Below are 21,277 nucleotides of genomic sequence, written 5' to 3' on the forward strand. Positions count from 1 at the left end.
GGGAGGGGTTCATCTGGGTAGCAAACCATCATTGCACACATTTACCTAGGTAACAAACCTGCACATCCTGCAGGTATACCCCATAACTTAAAATAGAAGTTGAAGGAAAAAAAAAAAACTAAAGAAATATGAATCTTGGGAGAAAGAGTACTTAGAATAATATGAGATACTGAACTATGGTTATTACAACTTCATTTTCATTTCAACAAACAGTAGCTCTCATCTGACAAGGGATTACTTTTAAAGCCAGAATATATAAGGAGGTCAAACAACTCAATAGGAAAATATCTAATAATCCAATTTTAAAATAGGCAAAAGATCTGAATACACATTTCTCAAAAGGAGACATACAATTAGCAAACAGCTATATAAAAAGACGCTCAACATGATTGATCAATTAAACCTAGGAGGCAGAGGTTGCAGGGAGCTGAGATAGTGTCATTGTACTCACTGGGCAAAAAAGCAAGACTCCATCTCAAAAAAAAAAATCCATTTTAACTGGAGTGAGATGATATCTCATTGTAGTTTTGATTGATCTCAGCTCCCTGGTGGCAACACCACGCCTGGCTAATTTTGTATTTTTAGTTGAGATAGGGTTTCTCCAGGTTGGTCAGGCTGGTCTCAAACTCCCAAGTTCAGGTAATCTGCCTGCCTCCACCTCCCAAAGTGCTAGGATTACAAGCATGAGCCATCGCGCCTGGGTGGAATCCATTTTTTTTTTTGTTTTGCTTTGTTTTGTTTTTTGAGACAGAGTTTCCCTCTGTCACCCAGGCTGATGTGCAATGGCGTAATCTCAGCTCACTGCAACCTCTGCCTCCCAGGTTCAAGCAATTCTCCTGTCTCAGCCTCCTGAGTAGCTGGGATTACAGGCCCCTACCACCACGCCCAGCTAATTTTTGTATTTTTAGTAGAGATGGGGTTTTACCACGTCGATCAGGCTGGTAGTGAACTCCTGACCTCGTGATCCACCTGCCTAAGCCTCCCAAAGTGCTGGGATTACCGGCATGAGCCACCGCGCTGGGCCTGGAATATTTTTAATAAAGTCTGTTGCACAGTTAAGGAGAACCTAAATATTGTTTTCTATTTTACAGATGTCTTATTATGTCTGAGCTGTATTTACTTAGAACACTTCTGATTCCAATTGTATAGGGTTTTTCTATATTAACAACCAGTTCTGTCCAGATGCCAACTGGGAGTCTTACAATTGAACTCTTATATTTATATTAATTATCCAGAGTTAGCATAGATCCTACAGATTAAGGGTTCAGTCCCACAGGAATGTCCCCTACTTCAGATACCAATTGCAAATCCCAGCTGCCCGTACTTCTGACCAACCAGGTATAAATCGGCGATTCCCATGATCCCTTCCTCAGGTTTGATAATTTGCTAGGCTGGCACACACAACACAGTGAAAGAGTTTACTTACTATTACTGGTTTATCAAGAATACAACTTAGGAACTCAGCAAGAGACAAATAGGGCAAGGTATGGGGGAAGGGGCACAGAACTTCCAAACCTTCCTCCAGGCATACAGCTCTACCGGCACCTCCATGTTTTGACCATCCCAGAGGCTCTATCTATGAGCTCTGCTGTTGAGTTTTTACGGAGGCTTCATTAAGTAGGCATGATTGATTAAATATCTGGCCACCTGTGATTGCTCAATTTCCAGCCCCCTTGCCCCTTCCTGGATGTTAGGAAGTAGAAGTAAAAGTTCCAACCCTCAGGCCGGGCGCGGTGGCTCAAGCCTGTAATCCCAGCACTTTGGGAGGCCGAGGTGGGTGGATCACGAGGTCAAGAGATCGAGACCATCCTGGTCAACACGGTGAAACCCCGTCTCTACTAAAAATACAAAAAAAAATTAGCTGGGCATGGTGGCACATGCCTGTAATCCCAGCTACTCAGGAGGCTGAGGCAGGAGAATTGCCTGAACCCAGGAGGCGGAGGTTGCGGTGAGCCGAGATCGCGCCATTGCACTCCAGCCTGGGTAACAAGAGTGAAACTCCTCCGTCTCAAAAAAAGACAAAAAAAAAAAAAAAAAAAAAAGTTCCAACCCTCTATTCCTTGGTCTTTCTGGTTACCAGCCCCCAGTCTAAAGCTATCCAGCATCCCTCAGACCCCAGTCATCTCATTAGCATAAAAGATACTTATCAGTCAAGAAATTCCAAGGGTTTTAGAAACTGTTTGTGAGAAACCAAGGATGGAGACCAAATGCTTATTTATTATCACGTATGACATAAAAGAACCTTAATGGCCTGACCTCTGTCTTACCAGCCTCTTCTATTGCACCGATCATGCTGCCTACCTTCCATTATAGTAATAGTCAATGACTTGTAATTGCCTGAATATACCAGATGTTTCACTGGTACTTCTGCACATGTTGTCTACCCCACCAGCTCTACCCTTCCATACACACACACACACACACACACACACACACACAGTCACTCACTCGTAGCTTTGCTAGCCTTTTTTCTGTTCATCCTTCAAATACCAGTTCAAACATCTCTGAGACCTTATTCGACCCCAACAGAACTCACTGAGCCCACCATAATAATGGTTAGTACTGTTGTGAGTATTAGAAATAATGTTAAGCACCTGACACAATATTTGGCTAGACACTAATATATCCTACGGGTAACAAAAACCCACTGAAGTAGTGTCACGAGATGAAGATGTGGAGAAAGGGGAAACCTCGTACACTGTTGGTGGGAATATAAATTAGTACTGTCACTATGGAAATCAGTATGAAAGCTCTTCAAAAAACTTAAAATAGAGCTTTCATATAATCCAGCAACTCCACTACTGGGTATATATCCAAAAGAAAGGAAATCAACATATCAAAGAGATATTTGCACTTCATATTTACTGCAGCACTATTCACAAAAGTCAAAATTTGGAATCAGGCCGAGCGAGGTGGCTCATACCTGTAATCCCAGCACTTTGAGAGGCTGAGGCAAGCGAATCACTCGAGCCCAGCCTGGGCAACATGGCAAGACCTCATTTCTACAATAAATTTTTAAAATTAGCTGGGCGTGGTGGTGCACGCCCGTAGTCCCAGCTATTCGGGAGGCTGAGGTGGGAGGATCAGTTGAGCCTGGGAGGTCAGGTCTACAGTAAGCTGTGATCACAGTACTGCACTATACCCTGGAACAGAGCAAGACCCTGTCTCAAAGAAAAAGAAGAAAGAAAGAAAAGAAAGAAAAAGGAAGGGAGGGAGGGAGGGAGGAAAAGAGGAAGGAAAGGAAGGAAACGAAAGAAAGGAAGGAAGAAAGGGAGAAAGGAGGGAAGGAAGGACAGAAGGAAGGAAGGAAGGAAGATCTGGTGTTCGACAGATCAGTAGGGTAACTATCGTTAACATTAATCTGTTGAGCATTTCAGAATAGAGAGAATAATTCAAATGTTTCTAGCATTATGATAAATATTTAAGGTGACAGATATCCCATTTACCCTGATTTCATTATATGAATGTGCCAAATTATCACATGTAACCTGAAAATATAAAAATAAATAAATAAAAATAAAGTGGACCAATAAAAATAAAGTGGGCTCATGCCTGTAATTCTAACATTTTGGAAGGTCAAAGCAGGAAAATCATTTGAGGCCAGAAATTTGACACCAGTCAAGGTGACAGAGTGAGAATCTATCTCTACAAAAAAGTTTAAAATATTAGCCGGGGGTAGTGGCTCATGACTGTAATCCCAGCACTTTGGGAGCCTGAGGCAGGCAGATTGCTTTGAGCTCAGGAGTTCGAGACCAGCCTGGCCAACATGGCAAAACCTGTCTCTACTAAAAAAACAAAAATTTGCCAGGCATAGTTGTATGTGCCTGGAATCCCAGTTATTCAGGTGGCTGAGGCATGAGAATTGCTTGAATCCAAGAGGCAGAGGCTGTAGTAAGCCAAGATTGCACCACTGCACTCTAGCCTGGGCAACAGGGACTCTGTCTGAAGAAAAAAAAAAAAAAAAGAAGGAAAGAAAGAAAAAAAGATGTGCCACAGACACATCTTGAAAAATATAAAATTAAATAAATAAATAAATTAGCTGGGCATGTGGCATGCTTGTGGTCCCAGCCACTAGTGAAGCTAAGGCAGAAGATTGCTTGAGCTCAGGAGTTTGAAGCTGCAGTGAGCTGATCACACCACTGCAATCTAGCTTGGGTGACAAAGTGAGACTCCGTCTCTAAAAATAAATAAGTAAAAAAAATAAGCAAAATAAAATAAATGTAAATTTCAGGCAAATAACAAATAATTTTTTGTATAAGTATGTTTCGCACAATATTTGGGACATTAGCTGGGCATGGTGGTACACATCTGTAGTCCCAGCTACTCGGCAATCTGAGATGGGAGGATCACCTGAGCCTGGAGAGGTCCAGGCTGCAGTGACCTGTGATCATGCCTCTATTTCAGCCTGGGTGGCAGAGTGAGACCCCGTCTCAAAAAAAAGAAACAACAGCACATTGGATAATATTGAAAGGAGAATTAAAATTTTAAAAATTAAAAAATTAAAAACAGAACAAAAAACAATATTTTAGACAGCTTATACTAAAACGTTCATTGTGTCTCTGAAATTCAAAATTAACTGGGTGTCCTATACAGGTATTGATCGACTTACGACCTATGCAACTTACGACCATTCGACTTTACGACCACAATCGCTAGCCACGACTGCTCCGCGTCTGGCAGCGCAATCGTTGCCCAGCTGTGCGTACGACAGTGCGGACCAGCTTCCGGCAGCACTACCATCTCCGCATGCACCATTTCAACTGTTATCCCAGAATCGGTACAGCAATTTGTGTTTTGTGTCTTGGATATTTTTCATCAAACCCCTCCCAATAAACTTCTTATACATTTCAAAGCAATGGACCCAAACATCGAACAATTTGCAAGGATTAAACGGATGGCGCACGATGTGTTTCGTCCATATCATGAAATTTATGAAGAAAAAAAGAAACATACAATTCAGACAAAGCTCACCATGTTTATGAAAAAACCAACTCCGGTAACCCCAACTGCTGCCTCAGATGATGACATCAATGATCCGCAGCCAAGCACCAGCGGCCAATAAAATGTTTCGTACATGTTTATATATTTTGATATGTTTAGCAATTGGGAAAATGTTTCCTATGGTATTTTTTACACCTGTATTTTGTATTTTTGTATGCACCTGTATTTTGTAATTTTGTATGTTTTGCAAATATTAAACCAGTTGTACTGGTAATGCAGTGTTTTACTTAAACCTGACGAATGTAAAAATAAGAAACAAAATGGTGTAGAGATGATACAAATGGCATAAAATGAACAAAGAAAATTATGATATATGACAATGAAAATTATGATATATAACAATAATGAAAATTATGATAAAATATGACTTAAAGATTTTTATAACATCATTTCACAGTACTGTACATATAGCCTACTCAACTTACGACCAAATCGTGTTACGACCGGTCTGTCAGAACCAATCGTGGATGTAAGTCGAGCACTGGCTGTATTGTTATTTGCTAAACTTGGCAACTCTAGATAAATGTACTATGGTTATAGAAGATGCTAATATTAAGGGAAGCTAAGTGAAAGATACAGGAACTCTCTGTGCTATCTTTGCAATTCTTCTCTAAATCTAAAATAATAATTTTAGCAATCGTTTGGAGAGGCTTCGGACAGGGCTCTTCAGGGGCAGAGGGCTAGGCTTGTTCAGATACACCATGGATGCCGTCCGAGAGATGCTGTGGATGCTCTTTTCTGATGTGAAAGCCGAGCCTTCCAGGTAGATTTCCGCACCCAGCTGCTTGGCTATTGCACAACCCTGCTCACAGGAGATGGGCACCTGCTTCTGGTGGAACAGCTCCATCAAAATTAAAGGTTAAAAAAATTAAGTTTAAAAGATTTTTAGGGCTGGGCATGGCAGCTCACACCTATAATCCCAACACTTGAGCAGGCAGATCGCTTAGGCCCAGGAGTTCAAAACCAGCCTGGACAACATGGCAAAACCCGGTCTCCACAAAAAATTCAAAAATTAGCTGGGTGTGGTGGTGTATGTCTGTAGTCCCAACTACTTGGGAAGCTGATGTGGGAGGATCAGTTAAGCCCAGGGAGGTTGAAGCTGCAGTAAGCTATGATCATGCCACTGCATTCCAGCCTGGATGACAGAGTGAGACCCCCATCTTGAAAAAAAATATATATATATTTTTAATGACATGAGAAAGTGTTATATGTGGAAAAAAAGCAGAAAACAGAGCTGTATATTCATTATAATATCCATATGTATATTTTTAATGACATCCTTAAGCGGTAAAAAATAAGGAAAGGAAATATATTAGAATATAAATAGTGATTATTAATGAATGATTGTATTCCTCAGTGTTTTTATTATTTTAAATACTTTTTGGGGATGGGCATGGTGGCTCATGCCTGTAATTCCAGGACTTTGGGAGGCCAAGAAGGGTGGCCCTGCCTGTGCAACAGGGTGAAACCCTGTCTCTACTAAAAATACAAAAATTAGCTGGACATGGTGGTAGGTGCCTGTAATTCCAGCTACTGGAAGGCTGAGGCACAAGAATCGCTTGAACCTGGTAGGCAGAAGCAGTGAGCCAAGATTGTGCCACTGTACTCCAGCCTGGGCCACATAGCAAGACTCTATCTCAAAAAAAAAAAAAAAAAAAAATTTGGATTTCCAACTTTTCTAATAAACATACATTACTTCTAATAATTTAAAGGTATAAGGTAGTAAATGAAAACTTCACTTGTAAATGTATGTTAACAGAAAGAAAAGAGGGAGAAATACATGCATTACACTTGAAATAGTAAAAGTAATCAACACTGTCAAGCAGCTGTCCTGAGCCTTACTTACAACATTCATAATTTCATTTCCACAATTAGCTAAGCTTATAGAATACACTCCAGAGACTAAAATACATACATGGGCACAGACAGTGCCTGTTTTCTGAATGGAAAGAAGGGGAGGGTGGGAGATGGAGAGAGGAAACTAGTTCCTTCTGCAAATGAGTACCAAGTTGCAGATTCCATGATGATCTTCTCTTTCTTACTGACTACTAAGGCACCATGGCAACTGGGAACTTCAGAATATCAAGGAAGGAGCACTGAAAGTAGAAAGTCTGGAGAGCTACCGGGGGAAGGAAAGACGCTCAGGAAAGCTAAATGAGAAATTCTAAGAAAGTCAATACGAACACTCTCACAGGACTATCTGTAAACAAAATAAACAAAAATAACATGAACAAAACCAGAGCCAATTTCCTTATTGCCCATGTCAAAGCTTGATAGAGATGAACCAACAGATAGGAAGCAGGAATGAAATTTCTTACACTTTCTTGTTTGTTTTTTTGAGACAAAGCTTGCTCTGCCCCCCAGGCTGGAGTAGAGTACAGTGGCGTGATCTCGGCTCATTACAACCTCCATCTCCCGGGTTCAAGCAATTCTTACGCCTCAGCCTCCCAAGTAGCTGGGATTACAGGTCCCCACCACCACACCCGGCTAGTTTTTGTTTTTGTTTTTGAGACGAAGTCTCACTCTGCCAACCAGGCTGGAGTGCAGTGGTGCAATCTTGGCTCACTGCAACCTCCACTTTCCAGATTCAAGCAATTCTCCTGCCTCCGTCTCCTGAGTAGCTGGGACTACGGGTACGCACCACCACACCTGGCTAATTTTTTCTATTTTTAGTAGAGATGGGGTTTCACCATATTGGCCAAGCTGGTCTCAAACTCCTGACCTCGGGATCCACTAGCCTCAGCCTCCCAAAGTGCTGGGATTACAAGCGTGAGCCACTGCATTCAGCCTAATTCTTGTATTCTTAGTAGAGACAGTATTTCACCATGTTTGCCAGGCTGGTTTTGAACTCCTTACCTCAGGTGATCTGCCTGCCTCAGCCTCCCAAAGTACTGGGATTATAGGCATGAGTCACCGTGCCTGGAGACCTGCATTTTCAATAGTGGTTATTCTCAACATGTGAATTATAACACTGGTAGTATAGATCTGCCATCATCAAAAGGCTTTCAGATCTAAATTTTCAAGTTGTAAGCACTAACATGCAAAGGACTTAAAGAGGTTTTTCCAGTCAAAAATTTTTATCTTATAAAAGCATTCCTTGACAATAAACATATTATGCCAGTATGACACATTTTACTATTTCAAAAGCTTTCACAGCTATTACTTAACTCTATCTCTACCACTAGATTTAAATAAAGTCATTTCAAACTCAAGGAGGTTAAAGTGAGAGACCAAAAAGAAATGAGAATCTGTATTCCTTTCCCAAACACAAACATATAGCTAAAACTAAAAAGCCTTGTCATAAATGGTACATAAAATGATAAAATTCATTAAATTATCATTAGTGCAATTAATATTGTTACTCCATAAAACTATAAAAAGTACAGAACAGTAAATTTTCCTTTATTTTTCCTTCTCTTTCTCTATATGCTACCAAATTTTCACTATACTTTCATGATTTGCTAACATCCTCTGAAACGAGTCACTAGTCACTATCATTAAAAAGGGCGCACGGTAATGTAATATAATGTGACAGATTAAAAAATTTAAAGAACATAATACATAATTTGTAGTCATGGATTTGATACTTGCATGAATGAACCAGAATTTTGAGGTTCCTTGGAGAAATAAATACAGTGTGTATATTAAATTAGATTAAAATTTGTTGAAACAGAAAGTGAAAATTTTTTGACTAAAAAAATATAAAATAGTGTGTACAGTATGACCTCATTTTAGTAAAAAAAAAAAAAAAAGAATATATACATATATGATGCATAGAAAAGAATTCAAATGGTAGGGAGTAACCTTTGGGTGGCAAATACACAAGGCTTTATTTTTGCTTTCTTGTGTTGTTTTAAATTTTCTGTTCTGCTTCTTCAATAAAGCATTATTTTAAAATATGTTTTCTAAGCTGGGCATGGTAGTCCACACCTGTAATCCCAGCACTTTGAGAGGCCAAAGTGGGAGGATCACTTGAGCCCAGGAGTTGGACACCACCCTGGGCAACAAGAAGAGACTCTATCTCTATAAAAAAATTAAAAAATTAGCTGGAACACTGGGCACGGTGGCTTACATCTGTAATCCCAACACTTTGGGAGGCTGAGGCAGGCGGATCATGAGGTAAGAGATCGAGACCATCTTGGCCAATATGGTGAAACCCCATTTCTACTAAAAATACAAAAATTAGCTAGGTGTGGTGGTGCACACCTGTAGTCCCAGCTACTCAGGAGGCTGAGGCAGGAGAATCGCTTGAACCTGGGAGGCAGAGGTTGTAGTGAGCCGAGATCACGCCACTGCACTCCAGTCTGGTGACAGTGAGACTCCATCTCGGAAAAAAAAAAAAAAAATTAGCTGGGCAGGATGACACACACCTATAGCTGCAGCTACTGGCGGGGAGTGGGGGGAATGGGCAGGCAGAGGCAGGAAGACTGCTTGAGCCCAGGAGTTTATAGGTGCAGTGAGTCATGATCACACTACTGCACTCCAGCCTGGACAACAGAGGGAAACCCTGTCTCTAAAAAAAAAAAAAAAAAAGGCCGGGCGCGGTGGCTCAAGCCTGTAATCCCAGCACTTTGGGAGGCCGAGGCGGGTGGATCACGAGGTCAAGAGATCGAGACCATCCTGGTCAACATGGTGAAACCCCGTCTCTCCTAAAAATACAAAAAATTAGCTGGGCATGGTGGCGCGTGCCTGTAATCCCAGCTGCTCAAGAGGCTGAGGCAGGAGAATTGCCTGAACCCAGGAGGCGGAGGTTGCGGTGAGCCGAGATCGCGCCATTGCACTCCAGCCTGGGTAACATGAGTGAAACTCTGTCTCAAAAAAAAAAAAAAAAATGTTAAATATATGTGAATATATATTTTCTAACTACTATTCCTTTCTAACAAGGCTAACATTTAATTAGAGAAGAATTACTCAACAGAACATAAGGGCTGGACGCAGTACTTTGGGAAGCTGAGGTGGTGGATCACTGAGGTCAGGAGTTCGAGACCAGTCTGACCAATATGGTAAAACCTCATCTCTACTAAAAATATGAAAATTAGGGCCGGGCGAGGTAGCTCGCGCCTGTAATCCCAGCACTTTGGGAGGCCGAGGCAGGTGGATCCTGAGTCAAGAGATCGAGACCATCCTGGTCAACATGGTGAAACCCCGACTCTACTAAAAATACAAGAAAATGAGCTGGGCATGGTGGCACGTGCCCATCAAACATGCTTCATTTTATTTTTACCATGAAACAAAGGTCATTCAATGATTTGTGCATGTATTTTAAGACACATAAGAGAAAACTGAGATGGAGTTTCAAATACTATTGATATGGGAAAGGTACAGGGAATTGCTGGGTAGAGAAGGGCAGAGTCCCTGGTGAGGGCTCCACCCTCGGCCTGTGCCCATTGACCTATGAGAGAATAGGCATGTCTGTTTTGCATTCAAATGCAATTTGCATTTTCCAAGACCACTCTGGACTGCCACCGCCCCCATCCTGTGCCTATGTAAACCCAAGACCTTAGCGGTCACACACACAAGCGACTGAACATCGAGAGGAGCAGAACAGACCAGCAGATATCAGTAGGCTGGCCAAACTGCAATGGCAGAACAACGAGGCAGACAAAGAGAGAAGAGAGGGACGTTTGGACGCCAGGGGGAATTCGACTGGGGGCGGTCAGAGAAGAGTCTGGTCACTGGGAGGCCGGACATCAGGGGAAGACCACCTTCCCACTCCACCCTCTCCTTCAGGATCCCCATCTTACTGAGAGCCACCTCCACCACTCAATAAAACCTTGCACTCACCCTTCGAGCCCATATGTGATCCAATTTTTCTAGTACACTGGGCAAGGGCTCAGGATACAGAAAGCTGTCACACTGGCCCTCTGCCCTTGTAATAAAGCAGAAAGTCTACTGAGATGGTTAACACAAGCCGTTTGCAGACAGTAAAGCTGAAAGAGCACACTGTAACACATGGCCAGTTGGGCTTCGGGAGTCGCAGACATCACCCCCAGATGCTGCCATGGGGCTGGAGTCCAAAAGTGCTTCCAATGGCCACTGCCCCTGCCCATCTGCATGCTCCCCCTAAGGGCTTGAGCAGTGGGGCAACCAAAGGAGCAAGCCACATCCCTGTGGCACATCCTGCAAGAGAAATGAGGGAACTCTCCCATTTCACTATAACATGAAGTATACACTGAGCAAGGTGGCTCATGCCTGTAATCCCAGCATTTGGGGAGGCCAAGGCTGGACAATCACTTGAGGCCAGGAATTCAAGACCAGCCAGGGCAACATAGCAAGACCCCATCTCTAAAAAACTTGAAAAATTAGCTGAGCATGGTGATGCACGCCTACTACTCCTCTACTCAGGAGGCTGAAGTGGGGGGATCATTTGAGCCCAGGAGTTTTAAGTTAGTGAGCTATGATTGTGCCACTGAGCACTTCAGCCTGGATGACAATGAGACCCTGTCTCTAAACAAACAAACAAACAAGTCACACATTTAGCATAGGATAAAAAGTATTTAAAGAAATCACACTATGCTAAGAGGTAAAAGACCCAAATGTGGAGATAACCTGTTCCAACTGGACTTCAACCAGGAATTCAGCTTATTAGTGGACAAACTGTTTATACTTCTGTTTGGTTGATAGCATGGGGTGAATTTCAAGTATGTAAAACAATCTGACCTCAAGTGACATCACATAGGAGCAGAGAAACTGCCAATATCCATACAACTAGATGGCTCTGTTATATGTCACCAAATCATACACTGGGTATCAAAATTAAGATGTTCACTGACAGGGCACAGTGGCTCATCCCTGTAATCCCAGCACTTTGGGAGGCCTAGGCGGGCAGATCACGAGGTCAGGAGTTCGAGACCAGCCTGACCAACATGGTGAAACCCCATGTCTACTAAAAATACAAAAATTAGGTGGGCATGGTGGCATGCACCTATAATCCCAGCTACTCAGGAGGCTGAGGCAGGAGAATTGCTTGAACGCACGAGGTGGAGGTTGCACTGAGCCGAGATCGTGCCACTGCACTCCAGCCTAGGCAACAAGAGTGAAATTCCAACTCAAATTAAAAAAAAAAGAAGGTCCACATTCGGTCTTTCTTTTTAAATGTCCAATTAAACACTAATGAGTTTCAGAAATATATCAACCTGGCTGATGTATCAACCCCTAGCTGATCTTATCTAAAAATAAAAAGCCAAGTCAGTTGTCTACAATGAAGTCTGTATATTCCCTCCAAGTTATAACTACTTTTTTACTTAGGGTCTTATTTTCAAATGTTTGGGTCACAAAGCTTAGAAAGTGATTCATCAAGCCTGGCCTGGTGGCTCATACCTGTAATCTTAGCACTTTGGAATGCCAAGGCAGGCAGATTGCCTGAGCACAGGAGTTCAAGATCAGCCTGGCCAATATGGTGAAACCCATCTCTACTAAAATACAAAAAATTAGCTGGATGTGGTGGTGCACACCTATAGTCCCAGCTACTTGGGAGGCTGAGGCATAAGAATATCTTGAACCCAGGAGGCGGAGGTTGCAGTGAGCTGAGATCGAACCACTGTAATGCAGCCTGGACAACAGAGCAAGACTGTACCTCAAAAAAAAAGAAAAAAGAAAAGTGGTTTGCCCAGTCTTTCAGTGGACTCTAGAAAATACATGATGCAAATCATCTCCAACCCAGGCAAGGTCTGTTTTCCATTTAGGCCCATCCATCATACCACTAACTTCTCAGCACCTAAAGTTGAGAGAAAGACTCAGTCTCATCTTATATTTATGTCAATTACTAGATTTGGTTTCAGATGACCTCCAGTTAACATCTCTTAGGAATGTGTCTGCCCCCTTAATCTCTGTCACCCATGAAGGAATAGGCTATTCATTCTAGGAGCTGATCCTAAACTCAATTTAGTCTCTGTTTAACTTCGAGTTCAAAGAGAAAAAAGGAGTATCTGAATCAATATTTTCATTTTTATAAATGACTCCAAAGAGACAACATGTGCTGTGTAGGGTCACACACCTAATTAGTGGCAGATATCATAACAGAGGTCTTCCATCTATCAAATGAATTTGACTCAATTTAAATCACCCCAAAGGTCACCATATCCACAAGTGACCTAAGGAATGAATTAACAGAAAATGTTTTTTTCTGTTTTAGAACATTAGCTAGCTGAGGAGTGAGTTGGAACTGGCACTGTCTCCTTCCCATGCTGCTGATCACACTTCAATCCATGGCTCCTCCATAAGCTATGGACATGATTTTTGCAACAATAAGGCATGTGAAGAAATTCCAGACACTCATGCCACCGACTACACAGACTTTACGTAACAGCCATCAAGTTTGGGAATGATTTGGCAATTACAAACTGCCTTGTGATATTACTAGCTGAGTTTCTCACAATGTGTTTATCTCGCCACTGCCAAACTCAGTTTCCTAATCCAACAAATGGATATTATGTTTCACATAGACTCAAACTGGACAAATTTCTCAAGATGCTGTGTGGTTTTATGGATTTAGAGCTAAACCAGTCTTTCTCAACAGGGGCACTATGACATTTTGAGAAGATTTCTTGGATGAGTAGGATTATCCACTACACTGCAGAAGGTTTAGTATCACTGGTCCTTTATACTCTAAATGCAAGTAGTCTGACCAGTCACAATCCCCCTACACACACTTCCAAATGACCTCAAGACAGAAGACCACCATTACCAGTATTAACCTTAGAGTCAACCATTAAGTAAACTATAAAAAAATGTTTACATAAAGACCTAATCCCTTTTCCCTGCCACTAAAATACTGCTCTCTATTCCTCTTTTTAACCCAGAGATAATGCTTTGTTCACTAACTCTATAAAACCAACTTTGTCAGACAAAAAAATAAATAAATAAAATAAAAATAGCTTTGTCTGAACTAGTTATCTAATTAAGACACTTGTATGGACAGGGAAGTAGAGTGGAAAAGTTACTGAAATAAAATCAGGATATGAGTTTGAACTCAAGTTTTCCGGCTATTCAAACTTAGGCAAGTTATTTCTCCTCATTGGGCCTTAGTTTTCGCAACTATTAAAAAGTATTTTGTGGCTGGGTGCAGTAGCTCATGCCTGTGATCCCAGCACTTTCTCAGGCCATGATGGGAGGATTGCTTGACACCAGGAGTTCAAGACCAGCCTGGGGAACATAGCAAGACCTCTGTCTCTATTTAAATTTTTTTAATTAATCTTTTAAAATAAAATCAAATGTGTGACGCTAAATTGTCTCTCTGCTTTACTACAATTCTAGGAATCTATGAAGTAAAACATAATCAACTTGTTTTACACTTTTATTTTGACCTCCACATAGCTAAGTGAGGGTGACCTCACTAACAAGCAGCACTATGTAATCTCTCAGAAGCCCTGATCCCAAGTCCCAAGGATAACAGAACAATCACATCCAGCCAGATCTCATATGGATTTTATTAGAGAGACAGTATATTTAGCATATAAAACAGAGCTGAATTATTTTATGACCCATTAATAACAGAGGTACCAAGATAACAACAGCAGCAACAGTCATCCTAACTTATGTTTATTTAGGGTATACCTATAATCTGAATGCTGCTTGTGCATTATCACCTGCATACCTTAAAAACAAACAAAAAAAAAATCTCCAGTTCCACGCCAACCCAGTATCAAATGATTCGAAATCTCTGGGGATGGGGCGTATCTCCCAAGGCTCCCCCAGGTGATTCTGATAAACAGGGAGAAACAAGAACCACTAATCCAGAACCCTTTAATCCAAGAACTGCAAACCAAATGACCAAAGGTTACTATCTCATACGCTAGTTATTTAAACAAATATGAATAAATAAATACAATCTAGCGTTATTATTTACTGACATTCTCAGTTACAGAGAACTGTGTTTCTAGAGAAAAAGGAGAGCTCCATTAACAAACCCTTTATTGGGAACTGGCCTTGCTAGAAACAGAATATAACTTCCTGACAATCTGATGAATCAGTTCAAAAAAACTTACCACAGCCAGGCACAGTGGCTCACGTCTGTAATCCCAGCACTTTGGGAGGCCAAGGCGGGCAGATCACAAGCTCAGGAGTTTGAGACTAGCCTGACTAACACGGGAAACCCAGTCTCCACTAAAAATACAAAAATTAGCAAGGCAGGTGAAGCGCACCTGTAATCCCAGCTACTCGGGAGGCTGAGGCAGGATAATTGCTTGAACCTGGGAGGGGGAGGTTGCAGTGGGCCAAGGTTACACCGCTATACACCAGCCTGGGCGACACAGCGAGACTTGGTCTCAAAAAAACAAACAAAAAAAGAAACTTGCTACAAAGTTGACTACCCCTGGAGAATTCCTATCAATCATCAAGCTGGTTAAAACAATGTTAGTCAAAGTAGTACAAAGACTGAAATTCCTCAACCTAACTCTTACTCACTAGATCTCACTAAAAGACTTGGTAGGTAGAAGTGGCTGGGTGTGGTGGTTCACATCTGTAATCCAAGGCGGGCAGATCACTTGAGGTCGGGAATTCAAGACCACCCTGGCCAACATGGTGAAACCTTGTGTCTACCAAAAAATACAAAAATTAGCTAGGTGCAATGGCGTGCACCTACAGTCCCAGCTAGTACTTAGGAGGCAGAATCTCTTGACTTGGGAGGTAGAGGTTGCAGTGAGGCAAGATTGCACCAAAAAAAAAAAAAGACCTAGTAGGACATAAAAAATTTGAGGGAAACACATGATTTCTGAAAAATACATTATTTCTGACTTCCTCAACAAAGCTTTGAGTCCAGTGACACAGGAAGAGGCAAAGCAGTCCTGGCTGAAATTATATTTGCTCTTTTCAGAATATAATCAGCAAAACTAACAAGACAGATGAAATAAGTAGACCATTAAACTCTCTTACCTTATGTGCAAGGCCAAGCCATCCTGTAGGCTAGAGATCCCCAAATCAGAGAGTGTATCTGAGCCAACAGAAGCAGGTGACAAAGAGCCCTCCTTCTCCTCCAGTAGATCCAGCTTCACCAGGTTACTGATCTCATCCTCTGAGTTATCTTCGGACACAGAACCAATTATGAATCGAGAGTGCTGGTTCAGTTCCAGAGGTTTGGCCAAGGGAGATGATTCATCCATTATTCCTCCAAAATGAGCTCTTAGGGCTATGGAGAAAATGAAAAGTGAGAAAAGCACGTTATGAATAATAATCTATATCTGAGGTCAGCCAGAGGTTATATCTAATAAACCACAGCTGAGACTTGGAAGCAAGGCAGTTTGAGAACTTCCTTGGCTATTCTATCTTAGGACCTTTAATTTCTAAGGGAGGAAAATTGAGATCATGATAACTATGCCTATAAATTAAAACTAGTTCCCTTTTCCTCAAAGAAATTTTTCTCAAAAAACTGTAAGCCATTCCTAACCTCATTATCATTTGGCGATGTCCACGAGATAATTATGATTAATGGGGAAACCTTCGAAGTAGGCAAAAGCTGCTTGTTGTGATATTGCTATTTTGGTTGTTAGTGATGGGGGAATGAATGGCAAGGGTTTGGGCAAAGTCATGGTTGTTTGAAATGGTATTTGAACTACGTAATGATCATCTGGTTTCAAACACTACACATTGAGGCTGTAGTGTGCTGTGATAGCACCACTGCACACCAGCCTGGGTGACAGACCAGGACTCTGAGTCAAAACAAGAAAAAAAAGAAAAAAAAAAAAAAAAAAAAAAAAAAGAAAGACAACTATAGACATTTCCTCCCCCCTCCTTTTTTTTTTTTTAAAAGGCAGGGTCTTGCTCTGTTGCTCAGGCTAGAGTGCAGTGGCAAGATCCTAGCTCACTGCAGCCACAAACTCCTGGGCTCAAACAGTCCTCCCACCTCAGCTTCCCAAATAGCTGGGACTACAGGCATGCACTACTACGGCTGGCTACTTGCTTTTTTGTACAGAGTCTCGACATGTTGCCTAGTCTCAAACTCCTAAGCTCAAGTGATCCTCCCACCTTGGCCTCCCAAAGGGCTGGGATTACAGGTGTGAGCCACTAAGCCCAGCCTAACATTTCCTGAAAGTGAATTGGAGATGACTTCAGCTAACTTTTATCTTTAAAACTAGGATCAAATATAAAAATAACATGCAACAGGCCGGGCGCGGTGGCTCAAGCCTGTAATCCCAGCACTGTGGGAGGCCGAGGCGGGTGGATCACGAGGTCAAGAGATCGAGACCATCCTGGTCAACATAGTGAAACCCCGTCTCTACTAAAAATACAAAAAATTAGCTGGACATGGTGGTGCGTGCCTGTAATCCCAGCGACTCAGGAGGCTGGGGCAGGAGAATTGCCTGAACCCGGGAGGCGGAGGTTGCAGTGAGCCGAGATCGCGCCATTGCACTCCAGCCTGGGTAACAAGAGCGAAACTCCGTCTCAAAAAAAAAATAATAATAATAACATGCAACATAAAAAGTCTGATGTCCAAATTTACTATATATTTCCCCCTTGAAATATTAGGTCTTTAAAAAAACTCCAGGCTGGGCACAATGGCTCACACCTGTAATCCCAGCACTTTGTGGAGGAGGGGATCATTTGAGGTCAGAAGCTGAAGACCAGCCTGGCCAACATGGTGAAACCTCGCCTCTACTAAAAATACAGGCCAGGCCCAGTGGCTCACACCTGCAATCCCAGCACTTTGGGAGGCTGAGGTGGGTGGATCACCTGAGGTCAGGAGTTTGCGACCAGCCCAGCTGACATGGCAAAACCCCATCTCTACTAAAAATACAAAAATTAACCAGGCATTGTGGCGTGCACCTGTAATCCCAGCTACTTGGAAGGCTGAAGCAGAAGAATAACTTGAACCTGGCAGGTGGAAGTTGCAGTGAGCCAAGATCGCACCACTGCACTCCAGCCTGAGTGACAGAGTGAGACGCTGTCTCAAAAAAAAAGAAAACATCTTTAAAGGGCTTCCATCATTTTTGGCCAGGCACAGTGGCTCACACCTGTAATCCTAGCACTTTGGCAGTCTGAGGAGAGTGGATCACCTGAGATCAGGAGTTCAAGACCAGCCTGGCCAATATGGTGAAACCCCATCTTTACTAAAAATACACCAAATTAGCTGGGCATGGTGGCGGGCACCTGTAATCCCAGCTACTTCGGAGGCCAAGGCATGAGAATTGCTTGAACCCAGGAGGCAGAGGTTGCAGTGAGCCAAGATCACGCCACTACACTCCAGCCTGGGTGACAGATACTCCCTCCATCTCAAAAATAAAAGAGAAAAAGAAAAGAAGAAAAAAAGGCAGAGAGGGAGGAAAAAGGGGAAATGGGAGGGAAAAAGGAAGAAAGGGAGAGGGAGAGGAAAGTTCCAACAGACTGACCACACTGAAGAACACCAAAAGTTACAGCAGCAAAAAGCTTATTTCTTTCACATTTACAGCTGTAAATAGTTAACTTTAAAAATAACAGTAGATCCAAAAAATAAAATTCCATCCCAACTAACACAAAAAATAATGGGTGGCTTCTTCACAAGGTAAGTAAGCTAGGCACTTAGGTGCAGGTTCTTGCAGATTGACTGAAGTTAGGTGACCACACACAAAACAGAAAATCCACGAAAAAGGCACAATTATTTGATTCCATGGGAGAAGAAAGAGTTAATAAAACATGGTTCCTGTGCTAATAAGTGACAGTCTTAACAAGGCCAACTTAAAGTTCCTAGTTAAGAAGACCATTAAGGCAGCCTTCTCTAAACAGTTACATAGATTGGAGGCAACTCAGTGTGAACAGCTAAAAAGCCTGTCCAGCAACCACACTGAATAGTATTTCCCAGGCACCAGCCTATAAACCAACAGAAAAGAGAAGTCAAGTATGTGTAAGGCTGGTTGCCTCGCAGGGAGTTCGGACGTGCCCATCTCCCTCCCCGCTTGAAAATTACATTATCAGAATATGCCCATCATCTAGCTCTGCCTTGGAAAACCCCTCTGCACTCGGCACCTAACCCCACCCTTGGAAATCCCCTCTGCACTCAGCACTTAGCCCGCTCACTGGAAATCCCACCTACCTACCAATAGCAGCTCACCCCGTCCACATCCTGTTTCTCCAAATCCAATCAAACGCCTTCACTCCCTATAAAACCCCACTCCTAAGAGGAGTCAAGTGCGACTTCCCTGGCCCCTCTCCCCGGGACCATGGAACCTCCCCCAGGAGCTGAATAAATTGGCATCTAATTTTCTTGTGCTGGCCTCAGTTTCCTCGTTTTTAACTCAGCAAGAAACCTACAGAGAATAAACTTTACAAGTGGTGCCGAAACCCGGGAGGAAGTTGCACGACCCCTCCTGGGAGAAACTGACTCCTCCACCTGAAGCCGGACCAGGGAACCACTCCATCGCAAGGTAAGAGGGAACTGCTCCATCGCAAGGTAAAACTTCTGTTACCCACAGCCTCTTCTGCTGCCTGCCTCGTGGACTCCCTGCTCGCTATCGCGGCTGCGTCAGGGACTCCTTCTCGTTTCTCACCATGGGCTCGGGACCCCAGCCTCATCTCGAGGACCTGAGCATACAGGAGACGTCCCTACTCTCTTGTCTTCTCCCCATGAGGGGATTCTGGGGGTCAGGAATTTGAGGGAGACATCCCCACCTTCCTGAACCCTCTCATATTCTCGTGGACTCCCTGCTCGTAACCACAGCCGCGTCAGGGACTCCTTCTGGTTTCTCGCTGTGGGCCCGGGGTCCGCGGCCTCGTCTTGAGGACTTGAGCATAGAGGAGACATCCCTACTCTCGTCTCCTCCCCGTGAGGGGATTCGGGGGTCAGGAATTTGAGGAAGACGTCCCCATCTTCCTGAACCCTCTCCAGCATTCGGCAGGGCAGTCCAGGACGCCTTCCGAATATCTCTGTAGCAGCGGCTGAGGTTGAGGTATTCAGAAGCCCCGTTTGTAAACATAAGCCCTGCCTAGCAGCAGGACCAAATTACGGTCCTAAAACGTCTTACGGTACTAAACGGCTTACAGTACTAAAACGTCTATCTCAAATTCTCAGATCAGCCCTTTTGGCATATAAGCTCTCCTTAATTAAGTAATTCTGTTTTCTTTCTTCCTCCTCCTCTTCTACTGAGGCCTCACTCTCTCTCTCTTTCTTGTTATAATTGTTACAGCCTGCAAGGCTGATTTTCCTCTCCACTGTGGCCTGGCCACTATATCCCCTAGACAACCAGTCTAAGTGGCCTCCAGAGGGCACGCTCAACTTTAATGTCCTGACAGACCTAGACAACTTTTGCCAAAAGAACAGTAAATCGTCAGAGGTCCCCTACGTGCACGCTTTCTGGTACCTTCGCTCCCAGCCCACCCTCTGCTCCTCTTGTTCCTCCTCCCAGGTTCTGTTAGCCAAAACCCCACCTTTGCCCTCAGCCCTGCCCGGCTCCGCACTCTCCAAAGACCTGGAAGACCTGTCCTGCCCCACCCGCTTCACCAACCCCCCTCCTTATGCGAGGCCTCAACTCCCTCCTCCCTCTTCTCCTTCTCCTCCCCAAAGCCCGAATATAACTTCCCCTGTCAGTGCTCGTACCCGCTCTCACAAATCCCCACTCCTCTGCCCTTTGCGTGAGGTAGCTGGAGCAGAGGGCGTTGTCCGAGTGTACGTTCCTTTCTCTCTCTCTCTCTGATCTGTCAGCCATTGAAAAACGCCTAGGGTCATTCTCTACCAATCCTACCACTTATACCAAAGAATTTCGTTACCTCACCCAGGCGTATGACCTAACCTGTCATGACACCTATGTGATCCTGTCTTCCACTCTTACTCCTGATGAGTGTGACCACATTCTTACAGAGGCCCGAGCTCATGCTGATCAGGTACATCTCACAAACAATCAAATGCCAGTAGGCGCAGCGGCGATCCCCGAGGCCAACCCTAATTGGGACTATCAAACTGGTTAAGACGGCCGCTGCCGCCGAGACCAAATGTTACAGTGCCTCCTAGCAGGCATGCAAAGCGCAGCTCAAAAGGTAGTTAATTATGACAAGTTAAGGGAAATAACTTAGGGTCCTGATGAAAACCCAGCTGCCTTCCTAGACCGATTAACTAATGCTATGATCCTCCATACCCGGCTAGATCCAGCCTCCTTAGCAGGGTCTACAGTCCTAGCCACCCACTTCATCTCCCAGTCAGCAGCTGATATAAGGAGGAAACTTAAAAAAGCTGAGGAGGGCCCCCAAACTCCCATATGGGACCTGGTGAACACGGCATTTAAGGTTTTCAATGGCCGAGAGGAACGGGCTGAGGCCACCCGCCAGGCCCATTTACAGCAAAAGGTAGGCCTCCAAACCCAAGCTCTTGTAGCAG

General features: G+C 43.4%; 1 protein-coding gene across 14 annotated transcripts in view; it reads right to left on the bottom strand.

Annotated features, from left to right (window-relative positions):
• The window catches only part of ACACA (acetyl-CoA carboxylase alpha), a 328,053-nt gene that overhangs the window by 228,290 nt on the left and 78,486 nt on the right, over positions 1 to 21,277 (bottom strand). For all 14 annotated transcript variants that reach the window (XR_004269722.1, XM_032280776.1, XM_032280784.1 and 11 more), the window contains one exon: positions 15,874 to 16,126. Coding sequence is in view for 13 of the 14 variants with exons in the window: in XM_032280776.1 (XP_032136667.1) it covers positions 15,874 to 16,126 (253 nt within the window). In the remaining variant the exon portion in view is untranslated. The remainder of the gene's footprint in view (positions 1 to 15,873; positions 16,127 to 21,277) is intronic.

This window comes from Sapajus apella, unplaced genomic scaffold (assembly GCF_009761245.1).
Source record: "Sapajus apella isolate SASKATOON/1434 unplaced genomic scaffold, GSC_monkey_1.0 scaffold12, whole genome shotgun sequence".
NCBI lineage: Eukaryota > Metazoa > Chordata > Mammalia > Primates > Cebidae > Sapajus > Sapajus apella.